Source organism: Xiphophorus hellerii, chromosome 18 (assembly GCF_003331165.1).
Source record: "Xiphophorus hellerii strain 12219 chromosome 18, Xiphophorus_hellerii-4.1, whole genome shotgun sequence".
Lineage (NCBI taxonomy): Eukaryota > Metazoa > Chordata > Actinopteri > Cyprinodontiformes > Poeciliidae > Xiphophorus > Xiphophorus hellerii.
The window spans coordinates 30,937,929-30,954,525 of NC_045689.1; the positions used below are offsets into that span (position 1 = coordinate 30,937,929).

The 16,597-nt window shown below is 41.6% G+C and overlaps 1 protein-coding gene across 11 annotated transcripts in view; it reads right to left on the reverse strand.

The window, feature by feature from the left end:
- robo2 (roundabout, axon guidance receptor, homolog 2 (Drosophila)) overlaps nt 1–16,597 on the reverse strand; it is a 377,925-nt gene that overhangs the window by 36,290 nt on the left and 325,038 nt on the right. For 6 of the 11 annotated variants that reach the window (XM_032590724.1, XM_032590721.1, XM_032590729.1 and 3 more), the window contains 5 exons: nt 15,895–16,019; nt 15,627–15,798; nt 13,613–13,801; nt 7,808–7,850; nt 114–241 (listed from right to left, as the gene is read on the reverse strand). In XM_032590724.1, the coding sequence (XP_032446615.1) occupies nt 114–241; nt 7,808–7,850; nt 13,613–13,801; nt 15,627–15,798; nt 15,895–16,019 (657 nt within the window). Of the gene's footprint in view, nt 1–113; nt 242–7,807; nt 7,851–12,742; nt 12,770–13,612; nt 13,802–15,626; nt 15,799–15,894; nt 16,020–16,597 lie in introns of all 11 variants that reach the window. The other 5 variants (XM_032590720.1, XM_032590723.1, XM_032590719.1 and 2 more) reach the window with 1 other exon arrangement.

Consider the following 16,597-nt stretch of genomic DNA (forward strand, 5'->3'; position numbering starts at 1 on the left):
TGCGTACATATTCATGGTAAACAACAGGGGCTCCGTTTGAACACAAAGGAAGGCAGGGAGGCTGACATTCCTCTCTTGCAGTTTTAGTTTTGAAGTATCTGGAGCGCACTCACCTCCTCGACCAAATTTCGTCAAGTCGTTTGGTCCTCCGGAGCTGCTGTTGACGGGCAGGCTAGTCGCCGGCCAGGAGTCGGCTAACCAGGGGTAGCCCGGGTCACTGGCGTTCAGCAGGCCTGGACGGCTGGAGGAAAACAAAAGGTTGAAACACAATGTTCATAATATGTTTTCATAAGATTTCTGGATTTGGAAAAAATAAAATATAGGACGTTATACATAAGTTGAAGCTAGCAATAATCTAAAAAGTTTAAAGCGAGGAGCGTCACACTAGTGTGCTCAGTGGCAAATTTGGTTGTTAAAAAAACCAGGTAGTATGTATTTTGCAACAATGAGTTATCCTGCTACCAAAGCAGTTTATAAAAGATGTTTCTAAATTGGTTGAAATAAAACGTCCTGAATATATGACAACGTATCAGGGCCGTGGTAGATTTAAAAAAAAATGGGGAAGGTGAAAACGTGCATATTTACGTTTGAGCTTGCAAAGTTCAGCATAGTGAATAATTGTGATTAATCACAACAGTAGAGTGTGAACAGTCTGATTAAATTTATTAATAAATCGACAGCACTAGTTTAATTGTTACTTTTAGCCAAATAATACATGTTTCTGTGAGATAAGCCAAAGGAAACCCTTCTAGGGGAAACAGCACTCTGAAACATTTCTGGTTTCAGAAAGTTGGAATCCCTTCAGGCGAGCAGAGCCGTTTGCTTCCCTTTCTCTCCTGCTGTGCCTTTGTCACATTCATTCAGCTATTTATGCAAAAACACACTGTGGATACAAACATTAATGCCCAATTTTGCCTTTTACACACATGTGCAGGAGCAGATAATGGCAGTGATGTATATCATAAACCTAACCCATCCTGCTGTGTCTTCTCATTAATCCAGAGTGGAGATGTCCACAGAGTTTGAAGGGGACTGAAGGGCTGGTGGCATCGCGGCGTTGTGGTGGGAACCAGAACGTAGGAGCGGACACTTCCCTTTAACAGGCGCCGTGTCGGACTGTAAAACAGTCCATCAAGACTTTACTTCGTCACGGGTGACTGCTGGGAGGCCGTTAGGGAAGCTGTTCTGGACAATAACTCCTGAGGATTGTTACCGTTGGCAACACAGGTCAAGGTGTACGAGAGGAGGCACCTAAATGTCTTTGTCGATTATGTTCATTTGGACATGTTGAGTAAGTCGGTAAAATGCTAATAAAATGTGTGAAACCCCAACCTACAGTGTGTTTTAATAGGATTTTAAAGTAGTGAACACTCGTCAAGTGAAAAAGCAAGGCTTTCAACATTTTGCACTTAAAAAAAACACACACATTGTGTGCAGCCCTCTTTACTCCCTTACCAATAATTGCCTTCAAAGGTCATTTGTTTATCAAATGGTTCTCACTTGTGTGTAGATTCATGTCAGCATAAAAACGTTTGTTTGGTGAAGGCCCTAGAGGTTTGCTAGGAAAGTTTTCTTGAAAAGTAAGACAAAGGGCAAAGAGAACATTAAAAAAAGTCAAGAGATCAGTGTTCAGAGATCCACAGCTCAGGTGGTAGAATCTATGGACTAGACATCTATTCATGTTAAGGTAAACAAATGTGGCCTTTATGGAACAATGACAACAAAGCATTGTGGAAAGAAAGTCAATATTCTTTTTTGAGATATTTCAGTAACATCAAAGAAGGTCCTCTGGTTAAAGGAAACCTAAAGTTGAACTTTCTTCAATTCTAAACAATGCCTTAATTTCTGGACAATAGGCTGTGACTTTTGTCACACAGATCACGGGTGGCACTGAGGAAGTCTACAATGAACTAATTCTAAGGCTGTTCAATTCTGACACAGGAGAAGAAGATGACTTTAGAGGGGTTACTGTGAAGGAGGACGATGAAGATGGCGGTTAATGACTTTCCCAGGTAGGCCACAGTACTTTATTAAAAATTATTTTTACTGGCTTACGTAGATGCTACAGAACTGGACAACTTTTAATTAGAATACTCAATCAGTTGTCAGAATAATTAATAGATTACTCAATTACTAAAATAATAAGTTAGAACAGTGAAATCTGTCAGAGAAGGTTGACGGAGTTCAACGTCGTGCATCTCTTAAAATAAAATCCTCTTTTAGAGGATTCAGGAGATCTGAGACTTGGAGAGAAGTTCACCTTCCAGCAGGACATAGCTACAATGAAGCGTCTTGGATCAAAACATATTAATGGGCTAAAATAGTTAAAAAAAAAAAAAAGTCCAGAAAATATTTGAAATATAAACATTTTCCTTCTGTACTTGTAGCTTTATTTGAAGCCCATTACGGAATGCGCGACCAGCGAAGCTTTGCGACACAGTTAGCGTCAGAGCTGGCAGCCTGACGGCGGGGCTCATTGTCTGAGCTCCAGCAGGGTGATGTGTTGGCTCCCAGACACTAGGAGAGAGTCAAACCCCGAGGACAAGGCCAGGTAATGGGTGTGCTGCAGTTGCTCTCCGTCTCAGCTACCGGTTCTAATGAGAAAAGCTGTTCAGCAAAAGGGAGGAGTTCAAATGAACTACAGTCCTGGTGACGGGCTAAGAGCCCTCGCTGTGGCTCCTGAATGCCAAAGCAGGCCCTCGGGGGAGACAAGTCATTCAAATTGATGGTCGTGCATCAGACACATGCACTTTTATAGGGTAATACATCTCTCCCTGTACTTCCACCTCTGTTTCTGGCTGCCATGTTCCACCTCTGCCATCATTCTTTCTTACCATACCATATTTTCCTAACCCCATTTTCCTTTTATTGTTCCACTACACATCTACACATCCCCATTCTGTCTTTTGTATATTTTAAAATCTTTCATGCTGCAAAAGAAGAAGCAAAAATAGCTGAGTATAAAGGCATTGTTCGTTCTTCTAAGTAGCACTTGGAAAGGAAGGAGCAGACGGTGGAAATTGCTGTATTGTCCTTGCATTTGTCACGCGGTGGTTTTCGGCAAAGCATAATTACAATAAGACTGATCTCTACCGAGGGTATTTGTTAAAGGTGTGTGTTTATGTGTGTGTGTTTGTGTGTAGGGGGGATTGGAAAGGTTTTGGGGACATCCGGCTGATGAAATGTTGACGTTTAACTTTTAATCCCCGTCCAACCCGAGGACGGATGGCAACCTTGGGAGATGAAATTCGACTAGGAGCAACAATCCTTCCTCCTTCCCAAACATTTCAGTAACTTGCGACGAACGAGAGTGAATCCATAAATAGCGGCGAACCCGGCCGACGCCAATCTCCCGATAAATACGCCGAGCAAGGCAGATTCATTCCAAACCGACTGTATAAATCTGTTGTTTATGGTTTGGCAGACCAGTTGATTAAACTTGAATTTAAAGTACAGATGTTATCTAAACACAATGGGAGACACAGATTACTTTGTGGATTAACCCTCCGAGAAGATGATCTCATTTAGGTTTCGGATCCTGGGACGGATAGGAATCTCTATGGCAACAGATTTATTAAAACCTGTTCCCTCAGCACGCTTTGGTCTGCCAAAAGGAGTGAATCTGCTCTGCTAAAACATTGATCAGTGTGGAGATAGGAAGTTATTACTAGCTCCTAATTACTAACTCCCTATTGGCAAAGGAGGAGGGGGGTTAAGGAACCCTTATCAGCTTTTTATCAATTTTAACTGAGCAGCCAAAGCCAAATTGTTCAGGTCTCTACAATCTGCAGCCTATTCATCTTCCATGAATCATTTATTTTGTGATCGATTAAGTATAATTGTTCAGTCAGGGCAATTTGGCTCGAGCCAGTGAGAAAATGGAAACAGATGTGGCTTCATTTGCCGTTGTCTAATTAATGCAACAATATTACATGCAACAAATTATTATTATTATAATTATTTTTGTCCGATATTATCAGCTTCACAGATTCACTTTCAGGACAGATGGGAGAGTTGACATCTGGGATGTGATGGCATCAGAGTGGCTAACAGAGGCAGACCAAAGGCTCGACGGCGAGGTCCGAGACGCATCACGCAGGCTGGTGATGGTTACTATCAATTCATGTGAAGATTGATCAAAGTATTTTTCTTCGGCAAAATATAATGCATACAAGAGAAAAGATGGCAGAAGTTCTGTGCGGAGGATTACAGTAGTAGTTTTGAAACCAAATCAAAAATTTGAGATTACAAAATGATCCTCTTTAATGCAATAAAGAACAGACGCATCTCAGTAAAAAAAAAAAAAGAATATCTTAAAAATAGGACTATTACATAATGTTACATAATAGCAGTAAAAAAACATATTTAATGCAAGAAAATCCACAAAAGGTCACAAAAGTGTGTCAAAAAATGTGCACTAGGGCGTGCTGTGGTGGCATAGGGGATAGTGTGACCCACGTTTGGAGGCCTTGAGTCCTCGACGCGGCCGTCGTAGGTTCGATTCCCAGACCCGGTGACATTTGCCGCATGTTTTCCCCTCTGCTTCCCCCTTTCCTGTCAGCCTACTTTCATATACACTAGAGCCCACAAAAGACCCCCTGGAGGGGTAAAAAAATAAATAAATTTTTTTGAAAAAAAAAAGAGCACCAGCAGTAGAGATACCGTAATTTCCAGACTATTGAGAGCAGCGGAATATAAGGCACAACATTAACTTTGAAGAGAAAAAGATAAATATATATTCCACACTTATCAAAATGCCACAGGTGTCCATGTTGTGCGCCTTGAGTTTTTAAAAAAATGTTTCATCACAATTATTTGACTTTTTTTAGCTTATATTATCAACAAAATGTGGGGGAAAAAAACATGAATAAAAATTGTCTTTTGTTTCACAACGTCCTGGGTGTACATCAGTGTGTTTTTAGGGGTGGGTGCATGTACATCCAAAATAAATAAATAAAATGTAATAGGGTAGTTTACTTTTGTTTATTTGCTGGCTGGTGCTTTTTCCTTAAGCCAAATGTGGCTAAGTGGTCAAGCTAACAGACTTTCAAACCACTGAAACATTTGCCAAAAAGAAGAGAAATTAAACAGATGTCCCTTAAAGCTGCAGCATGTAACTTTAATAAACAGTATGATTGCTGCATATGTGTTAAAACTGTCACTAAGTTGTGACAGTATAGCATGAGACAGATAATCTGTGAAAAGAATCTATCTCTTCTTCCTCCTCCCAGTGCTCTTATTGCCATGTGCAGAAATATTCCAGTCCTGGTCAGAAACAACCAATCAGAGCCAGGAGGAGGGTCTTAGTGCTGTCAATCACTCTTGTGTACACACTGCTCAATGTGCTAATAGTGAAGTTAGCACATTGTTTCAGGAAAACTGTTTATCCACCATCATTGATGGTCATGCTAACTAGCCTTAGAATTCACAGCAGGCTCTGGTGTGGGGAAGGAGCAGCAGCTAAGCAGAGAACAAAGGGGGACGTTGTGAGAATGATGTTTTTTAGGCATGTTGTTGTGTTCGTTTAGGACTGGTGATGGTTTTTGTGCGTGTCCTACAACAGTATCATCCCTGGCCTCACAGACCTTTCCTCAGTCTCTCCTTTGTTGTTGTTTTAATGAAACTTTCTTCTCACTCTTTAGCGTGTCTGTCCTCCTCATCATGCAGCAGTCCAGCTGATGAAAAGCCTCATATTACCCACATCGCAGTGTTCAAAAAGTTAGAAAAAATTAGCAGTTATAGTCTGGAAATTATGGCAACTGTAGTCTTGAGACAATTGTGACGCAGGGTTTAGTCAAGAACATGTGGACTGCAGCTGGAGCCGGCGCTTTGAGAGCCAACACACACAGATGTATCCAGTCCATTGGCTCCAACCGCTGCATTACGTGTGTTAATGTACTCCACAACAAGACAGAAGGTCCAAAGTCCTCCTTACAGATAAAAGTATATTTTGGCTTTTACTTGAAAATTAAGGTGGGAGAGGCTGTTAGAGGTTCAGTGTGGCGTTTCCACAGCCTGTGATGATCTGAGGGGCCGTGTCACCTGCTGATGCTGGTGCTCTGCATCTTATCGAGTCCAAAGATGTCTAACAGAAAATTTTACAGCACTGTGTATTTTTTTCCTCTGCTTGGAATGCTATGGAGATGCTGATGTACTTTTCCAGGAGGAGGTGGAATCTGCTCACAACGCCAAAAATACCAACACCTGCTTTAATCGCCACTGAAGATCAGAGGAGACAGAACTGTTAGGATTGATGCACCAAAATGATGGGAATGGCAAATTATTATTTTTGTTTCATGTTAGAATGCCCCTTTATTGTAAACTTTTCTTAAAACTCTTGGCTTTTAACACACTTTGAGACTTTTGCTTGTATAAGTGTTTTGTTTTCATCATCGTCTTTTTTTTCCTTTTGTCTTTTCCAACTTGTAAATGTTCTTTCATTTTATCTGTAAAGCTCTTTGTCACATATGTTGTTGTAAAGTGATTTATAAATAAAGCAGTAGTAGTAAGGCACTGCTTACGATGTAATACCCAACCTGGGCTACCTTAAAACCTTAGCAGTGCCACTGTTCAGGGAAAAGCAGCCATGACAACACGTCTTCAGTCAGTCATCATTTTCATATTTAAAAAAAAAAACACTATTATAGGTCTTATAACTGAAATTTCCATTTACAGACGGAACATAGCGGGATATTTTAGGATTTAATAAAAAGCGGGAGAAGTTGATTTTGCAGCGTTTGGCCTGCTGATCACTGATCACAGCCAATCAGGGGAAAATTGTGCAACTCAGAATTTCTGGCCGATTGATTAGTGCATCTCGAGAAAATTGTGGCGTTCAGAGGCTGCTGACAAAAGATTTCTAAAGCATCCCCTCCACCCCCCAAAAAAATTACAGACATGGAGTGAGAATTGGAACCGCTTATGTGGAAAATTGAAAGAAAAACATAACAGCAGAAAGTAGATGAGAAGCGGCATGACAAGCAAGTGGTGTGGCTAATTCATTAAGGGATTGCTGGCAGCTCGCAGAACGATTGGGTGAAAATCGCCCTTTTACTGCACTGATGCAGGAGATGTAAAAAAAACAAAACACCAGATTATGGGATGAACACCCTCCCAGAAGAAGAAAGACAAGCGGGGTCACGTTTAGTCAAGATCTTTCAGTGAGCATTGGAGATGTGCTGGTTTGTCCCGGGCCAGATGTGATAAGCAGAAACCTGGGATCCTCCAGGGAGTCCCATGAATCCCCACAGAGGACGACTGGTGCCACCGAGACTCACCCTGCTCACTGCAGTTCGTCCCGTTCCACTAACACGCACTGAAACGGAGCAGGGCTGCATGGAGATGTCCACACACACCCACATCCACACGCACACCTCTCCCCTGGGTAATTATTTTTACATTATTACATGTGCTCAGATCCCAGCCGCCCACGCAAGGTGACAGGGAAATTTATCACTCAAGAGGGCTTTGGGGTTACCCGTAGCCAGCAGGCGGAAGATAAATGACAAAATAAAAGCCTCTCTCTGCTTAAATTGTTTCTGTTAATTCTGCTGAGGAGATTTATGAGTATATCTATCGATGCATAAATGGAGATGTGGTAGGGATGTATATTTGGGGGACGGGGGGAGAGGCAGGCCTGTGCGGTAGGCATTAGAACGGGTATTGGTAATCTTTGGAAGCCATCAGTCATTTATCAGCGTTAGAATCGGGAGCGGTTGCCGAGGAGTTCATGCGTGACTCCGGAGGAAAGATTGCGTGAGCCAGAGGATTCGAGAACAGACGCTTTTATTTTGGTGGCAGCACTCACCTTCCATTGCTCATCAGACCGCCGTCGACTCTTTGGAACGTCACTAAAGGCAGGAGAAAGGAAAGAAAGAGGACAAAGAGAAAAAGCATTACGTTTATCGGCGATACAGACATGGCTTTAAAGACATCACAAAGCCGTCCTTACCCTTTGGAAGCCATAGAATTGCGCAATTTGACATTTCAAAACAAATTCGCTTCATGGAACACATGCCAATTTTGACAAAACTCTCTTTTTCCACTGCAAAGTTTGGCACTAGGATGACTAGACAGTTTTTTTTATGTTGAAGCGAAGCAGGTAGAATATAAATGCACTCCAAACATTGCAAATAATCTATCAAAAATATTGAAGGAAATGTGTCATTTTGGTCTGTCACAAAGAACCCAAGAAGACATTCCAGTTTATATTTATAACACTAAGACATATGAAAAAGTTCAGAGGAGTTTTGCACTACTACTAATAAGACGGTGAGCTCTATCTTACTAGTCTGGTCCAGTTTGCCCTTGTGCTTCAGCAGCAAAGTGCTCATTCATTTTGTTTTGTATTGTTAATGCATTCACCATGGGTTTCGGTTGTCCCTCTGCGGGCGATGTCTTTGGTTCCTTTTTTTTCAGCCTGCCTATCGCTTCGATTTACATAAATCAAGATGTCATGTGCTCTTCAAGGACAAGGTGCCAGATGAGAAGCAAAACTCATTTCATCTCTTTGATTTTGCTGCCGAGTCACTATCAGATTTGTGATTAAACTCCAACAAAAAAAAAAATGATTAGAAAAGGCAGAGGGCTCATTAATCACTTTGAGTTTTTTTTTTTATCTGAGACACCGGTCATGCGGCTAGCAGGAATCCCCAGAAGCCATGCATGTGGTCTGATCCAGGAACAAAATGCAGAGATAAAAGGAAGAACTCCCCCTCTGGCTTGTAAAACTCCTAAATTGAGGCATCCTCATGATGACAAAGCAGCAGGGAAAGTTCTAAGCCTTTAAGAACTTCAATGGATTGAAGCGAAAACCGTCGGGTTTATGGAATTCACCTCATTCCAATGAGAAAAAAGGAAAGATATCAGAGGACTGCTTTACTAAAGAGAGAGAGAGAGGGGAAGGAAAGCTGTTAGTAATTTGGCTCATTTGCTCCACAGATGGAGATTAAAGAGAGGAAGACTCGACATTCTTCCTCTTTTTATTTTTTTTTTCCAGTTTCATTCAAGTTGATTCCAGAACAAGCTCGGGCAAGCGATGTTTTGTTTAGTTTTTCTTCTGAGAAACAGAAGAGAGCCAGGAGGAACTCCCAAAACAGATGAGAACTCTGCAGACGGGAGTCGCTAAAACAGTGAATCCCTATCAGAACTTCTCTAACCTTCTCAGTACCTTGCAGAAGTAGTCAATTGGTTTTTGGGGATTTCATGTGAACTGAAATAAATTAGAGCGAAATTGTTTTGCAAATTAAAATTTGAAAGTGTGATGTATGTGGGGTATTTTGAGCTGCAAAAGTATCGAGATGAGGACAGAGGTTCACCTTCCATCAATACAGTGATACTAAAAATACAAAACCATGCTACGATGGAATCTAACTGAAAATCTTAGGCAAGACTTGAAAGTTGTTGTTCAGACACTCTTCATCCAATCTGACTGAGTTTAAGCTATTCTGCAAAGAAGAATGGGTAAAATATGCATTACCTACAGTTGAAACCAGATATTTACATATACTGAAAAAATACACATTTTTTTCTGACGTTAACTCAAACCAAACTGTTCTTGTGTTAGCTTAGTTAAAATGACCGACATTATTTCAATTAGCTTAATGTCCGTTTTAGAAATCGTTTTTTGTAACTTTCTTTGAATTCAGAAGTTTATACCCACCTGGTCAGTATCAGGAATAATTATCTTTTAAATTATGATTTGGGTCAAAAACCTTTTGGGTTTTCTTCCAAAAGCTTCAGAAACAACAAATCAGAGCCAGAAAGAAAGAGGTTCTTAGCACTGAGAATCCTCTTCATATACCATCCACTAAATGTGGAAATGGTAGAGAAACAACTTACCGTTACAAAAAAACTGTTTATCCGCCATGATGCTAATTAGCCTTAGCATTCAGCTGGCCACGCCAGAGTAGCGTAGTTGAGACCTTGGGGCTGGAAGGTGTGCGCAGCTCTATTGTTATGTTAGCATGGTCACAGATGATGGTAGACAAACAGTTTTGTGAAATGGTATGTTGTTTCTCATTTCAATTAGCACAGCTACAGCACATACATGAGATTGATTGACAGTGCTAAGACCCTCCTTCTTGCTCTGATTGGTTGTTTCTGACTGAGCTGTGTATTTCTGCAGATGGCAGTAGGACCACAAAGGGGCAGCAGGGGAGCTTGATATTTTCAGACTACTTGTCTCATATTCTGTCATAACATAGTGATTGTTTTAACAAATATGTAACTTTTTTTTAATAAAAGCTACATTCTGCAGCTTTGGTTTGGGCGCTCTGAACATTAATGGTATAAAAGGTTTTGCTTTATCCTCTGAAGCTTGTGGTTGGGATGTGACCAAATGGTGTGAATACTTTGAACAAGGTTGTGCATTTAGCATTTTATTGTTTACCTCCAGCAGCTCTGTGTGGATAGAAATTCCACTTTTGAGACAGGCAGACATCTTGATTCAACCGGAGCCAAAGCCTTGAGCTCTTTGCTCCTCCACCGGCAGAAGTTGCATTTAAGGATACTTCGTTGTCTGGGTGAGGATTGACAGGAGCTGGCTGAGGAAGCTTCTGAAGTCTCCATCTGAAGGCTGGCCCATTTCTGGGCTGCTGAGGAGCATTTTAATGTTAGCCAGACTGACACGGCTTGTCCGGGCTGGGCTGGATAAGCACTTTCTCCAATATGAATGCAGATTAATCCCCTTTAATGAGCATCAGCACTGGGGAGGGGGCTGACGAAGTGTAATCAGCATATAAAATTTCCATCAAATCTAATTCCTGCTGGCTGTGTGCCACACCAGTGTTGTGATTTACCTCTCGTGTACCGACAGCTTTACTGCGCTGAGACAGGACACTCGATACATCAGCTAATTGTCAATAGAAAGAAAGCAGCAGTGTAAAACCCCTCGATCACATTCTGATGAACGCTCCAAATATCACCCCGCAGTCTCAGCTTTTGATCTCTGCTGAACTGAACGTTAAAATTGTGCTTGCCAGTAAAAGCTTTTTTTTTTTTCAAAATAACCTGCTTCCTCTTTGGTGTTTAAGAAGACTGATTTAAAACCGCACAGTTTTTGCAAAGATTATTTATCTTTCATAATGTGCTGATTTAATGCTTTATATTAAGTAGAGGTCACATTCATATTCATGCATGCTTTGACAAAATTGTTTCCATTTAAGGTTAAGGCGGGAAAGCGAGGCGTCCCAAAAGATCCCCATTTTTGTCATTTGCAGCCACAAATGTCAATAGGATTTTATGTAATGACCTGCACAGCATAGTGTAACCTTAACCCTTGCAAAGTGGAAGCAAAGGGATTAATGGTTCTAAAACAATTTTACAAAATGAAATCTAAAGTGTGGCATTCATCACTTGTATCTGATGTCCCTAAAAAGTTCAGAAATTACTTAGAAGGGGCGGTAATATGTATGTTCCAGGCACATAGTGACATTTTATAGCACGTCATAGTAACTGTTAACTTCAGTTACTATAAAAATGCTGCATATATCAAAAATAACTTAAATGTAATTTGACTTCTTAATTTGACAACTTGAAATTGGGCCTCTGTCTCTTTAAGAAGCTCCTGCTCTTTCTGACACTTTGCCTTTTCAGCACGTTATCACAACAATGTTTCTCATTATGCTGTTAACTTTTCTTAGGAGCGTCGGACTGAGAAATAGTACATATAATGAAATCAGCAAACTTCCACTTCCAACGGGTGTTTGCTAATTACTGCTGCCACTAGTCTGGAGGAACTGAGTGGGGAAAGCGTGGGACAGGGGTGGTATGCAGGGCATCAAATTATAAAGTTATAGTTATTTAAAATTATGTGATATATATATATAACATAACATTTCCATAACTTTAAAAACAAGTTTTTAATAGTATTAGGAACATTTTTACTTTTATTTTCCTTTTCTATTTTTTTATTACTTCTATGGGCCAGGGTTTTGTGTTTTTTCAAACATTAAAGTTGTTCAAGATGTCAGTTCAACATTTGGATGATGCTTATCTGTAACAAAGTGAAGGTATCATAAGCTCGTGCATAAATATTGTTTATATATTCCTGAATTAGTTTCGTCCCCAGTATTGTGTGTTTTTTTTCTTCATTTCTGACTTGTTTATAGAAAAGTAAAAAAAAAGAGATAGAAAAATAAATAAACTCAACATAGTTACTTGATTGCGCTATAAAATGGCACCATGTGTCTGTAAAATACACAACACCGCTCCTTTAAGATTAGATTTTAGCCAAGGAATCTGAGAAGGTCCAGCCCAAAGCTCTGTGTAAAAGATGTTACGGCAAAAAGAAAAATAAACAAAAGTCAGATGCCTAAGTGAAACTGGAGGAATGTGGGCAGGTAAAGGACAGCATGATTTGATCACTGGAAATAAAACTAAAAGGAACATTTCAGCAGGAGGAGGAAGATGGATAAAATGAAACCGAGCTCGGAAACCAGAACCAGATCGCTAAGACAGACAGAAATTTAAAAAAAGAAAAAAAATCGGCTTTAGGCTTGGCAAGGAAAACAGTTTCAGTATGCAGGCTTAAAAATCATGGCTAATAGCAAAAACTGACTTGTAAATGTTTGGCAGGTTAAAATGTTTCCACCCGTGTGATGTTTAAATTGGTTTTATTAGCCATGATCAAGAGGGGTGTAGTCTGAGCATGGGAAGTAAAAGCGGATAGGAGGATGACTCTACGCTCGGGAGGGGGTTAGGGTGAGGAGGAGGGCGAGGTGATGGGACAAATGAACAGTACCTGCAGGGGTGAAGGTGAAGGACTGAACTGCAAAACAAGAAGACAGAAAAAGTTGTGTGTTAAAAAAGCTTGAAGAGCAAAGCAGTGCTTTGAGAGGGGGGGATGTGTTTGCGTGTATTGGCATGTGGGGGCGTGTGTGTGTGTGTGTGTGTGTGTGTAGGGGGGAGTGGAGCTGAGATGCACCGCTGCAGCCAGAGAAGCAGCCGGCTCAGGGGCCGCTGAGCAGGTCCCACAAATAAAACAGAAAACAAAACACAAAATGTAGCACATGAAGATGAAACAGCAAACATCACTGCCGAAGTTCACACTTTTCCCCGGAAAAATGAGCAAATATATTCCCTTAAATGTGCTTTTCTTGAATATCTGATTATTAATAGGGAGAGAAAAAAACCCCAGAGAGAGTGCATTTCCATTTCCACCTCTGTAATGAAAGCCGCTGCACTTGGCAGAGGAAGCGGACTGGCTTGGGGATATCGACCATGAACATGTAAGGGTCAGTGTGTGGGCGTAGAGCCGGACTATAGCTGCGGCTCCAACCGCTCCGTTGTGGCACCTCGACTCCACCACCCTGGGCTAATAACTCTGTGTGTGGAATTGTCAAAAAACAAAAAAACCCCAGCAGCCTGCCGGAAACGATCTGAGCTAACATGTGTCTCCCCGCGGAGCCGGAACAGAGCATCCATCTTGATGATATCGCTAGCAGCGGCTATGATATTGATGGATAATGATCTAATGATAAAACATTCTCACTTTGAAAGGAGAGGAAGAAAAAAAAAACCAATAAAAAATTAGTACAGAGAGAGAGAGAGAAGTGGAGGACTTTTTTTCATCATTTTTGCTCAGGCACCTGAGCAGCTAGCCGTTGCTGACCTGCATAGTTGCTCAGACCCTTTCTCTTCTTTCTCCTCCAGTAGAGCCAGATGCTGAAGCCCATGAGGATGACCCAGCAGGCGCCTCCGATGCCGGCGATGAAGGCAGGCTGCTTCACCACATCCGTTATCTGCTCCGTGATGCTGTTGTTCCGGTTTCCGTGTATGATCACGTCCCGGAACTCTTTCCCTAAGGGCACGCAAGCAAAGCAGACGAGATTAATACGCAGCAGAGCCAAGCTGTGAAGGGAAGCAGGGGAGAAAAAAAATCTACGTATGCTTTAAATCTCCCGCGGGAAACGTCAGTCGTCTATGAAGCACTTCGTGACTTTGAAATATTGTTTGTTCACAGTAAGAAATACACAAAGGATTGTTTGGAACCAGAGCTAAAAATAAGCAGGTCTTGATCATTTTTAGAAGAGCTGGAGAAATGTAAAAATGTTTTTTTTTTATACATATTTGTTAAAACTGTCCCCATGTTGTTACAGTGCAATATGAGACAGGTTATTTGTGGAACAACTCATGCTCCTCCTCCTCCCTGAACTACTATTGCAGTCTGAAGACATGCACCGCTCCCAGTCAGAAACAACCAATCAGAGCCAGGAGGAGGGTCTTATCGTTGTTAAGCATACTCATGTATGCGCTGCTCAATGTGCTAATGGTGGAGAAACAGCTTACCATTACAGGAAAGCCATTTATCCACCATCATCAGTGGCCATGCTAGCTAGCCTAGCATTCATGGTAAGGCAATTGAGCTGGATTTTTTTTTATAGATTATCTGTTTCACACCATACTGTCACAATACGATGACAGTTTTAACAAATATGTCAGAAACATTTTTCTTTTAGAAAGTGTCCATACCCCAAGCTTTAAATGTGCAGATATGAACAAACAGAACTACAGAAATACAGGCAGAAAACCAACATTTCCTGTCAACCTAAGCAAATTCAACGTATTGACGACTCAAGCTCAAAAGTAAAAACTACTTTTGCAACACGTTTCATACCATATTACAGTTCATTATAATATTATAGTCTTCAATCCAGTGACATGGACATATGCTTCTGCTATTCCAGATACAGACCCAGACATAAGAGAATATTTTGAGATTTGTTTCTGGAGAGGCAGACATTTAAAGAGGCTTTTTGAGTATATTCGTACTGTTCATGTGCACTGAAATTGTCCCTCTGCGATAAATAAAGGCGTCTGAGTTGAATAGAAGATTGCGTAAGTTTTCCAAGATATTCTGGTATTGCTGTGCTTCGTCTAAGGTTTTGTTGAGTTTTAGAGGAGGATACTGACCGTCAAAACTGGATAAAGAGCAAAAAAGGATGTGAGGTGAAACACAATGATCAGACTGGAAAAGACAAAGTCTAGCAGCTCACAGCAAAGCCCCAGGTGATCAGGCTGTTTGCTTTGTTCAGCCTCTAATTCACTCCACCGCCACTGCAACACACCGCATGAAATGAGAGCAGAGCGCCACGGTCTCTATTGATCCCCAATCCCACGTCAGCTCCCGCTAGCCGGCTTGACAAATATTTCTAGGAGCAAGGTACAACCGGAATCACAAAGCACCTCACTGTAACACCGCTAACTTCTTAAGGTAACAAACACGTGGATTATTCACAAATGCTGCGACGCGCTGAAAAGACGCTGATCCACATTGTTCCGTCAAAGCCGTCTGAGCGCAGGCCGCTCTGAAGACAAGGAAAAAAAAACAAAAAAAAAACTATATTATGAGTGCAAGCTCAGTGTTCTGCTCTCAGAGATGGATTATGTGAGTGACACTGGGGAAATAAGAACACGCTGCAGGCCAAGTCATCAGTTATGGGTCAAATCAGAGAAAATCTGCCAGAGCTCCACATAAATCACAAACAGTCAGAGCGCATTTCCAAATAACACCGTTTCAACAATATCATCTGTTTGGTTGCTTTCCCCCCGCTCCCTCCAGCATCACTTTCTCTCAAAAAGTGGACGCCGAAAGGCCGCGACGGATTTCTATCAATTTATCTCACCGATGATTATAGACTGAGGTTCACTCTTCACTCCCACTCCTGCACTGGTGCTGGCGGCAACCTCCACGTGATACACCAGGCCCACCTGCAGCCCGCCCACCACCACGGAGCGGATGGCTGCGTCCACCGTCTTGTTCACGTGGAAACGCGTCTCGTTCCCCAGACACCAGATCTGAGAAGGCAAAAAAAAAAAAAGAAAGAAGTTGATTTTAATTTAGTCGTGTAGGGGTGCGGTGGGAATGGATGGTGGTCGCTTCCTGAAAAGGACCTTGTACTCCTGGATGATGCCGTTCTGGTGGTCGGGTGGAGGGGGGTCCCAGGAGATGCTGATGGAAGTGCTGTTCTGGTTTCCCACCGTCAGGACGGTTACCTGCTGAGGGGGGGCGCTGGGAGCTGAAAGAGAAGGAGGAGCGACGGTCAGATGCAGCATGGCCAGCTCTGATACGGTTTCTCAATAGTCAGCAATGAGAAATGGGGAATATACAGAGACTCGCTAATGTTTACAGACATCACACACACAAGCTTTAATCTACTTACTGGAACTTTACATAACAGGCTAACACAATGCTGTTAACACCAATCTGTTTTACTCAACGAGAAGCTTAAAGGTGTAGTGTGTAACTTTTATAAACAATATGTTTTTTTCCATACTTCTAAAAACTGTCACTAAGTTCTGACTGTATGAGACAGATAATCTTTGAAAAAAATCAAGCTCCTCTGCCTTCTCTCTGTTCTCCTATAGCAGTCTGCAGAAATACTCAGTTTCTGATCAGAAATAACCAATCAGAACCAGAAGGAGGGCCTTACTGCTGTAAATCATTCTTGTGTACGTGCTACTATATGTGCTGATGGTTTACGAACAACTTACCGTCACAGGAAAACCATTCATTGGCCGTCATACTAACTATCCTGAGCATTCACGTCAGGAAAGAGCTGCAGTGTAGCAGAGAGCAAGTGCTAAGCCCCTCCTC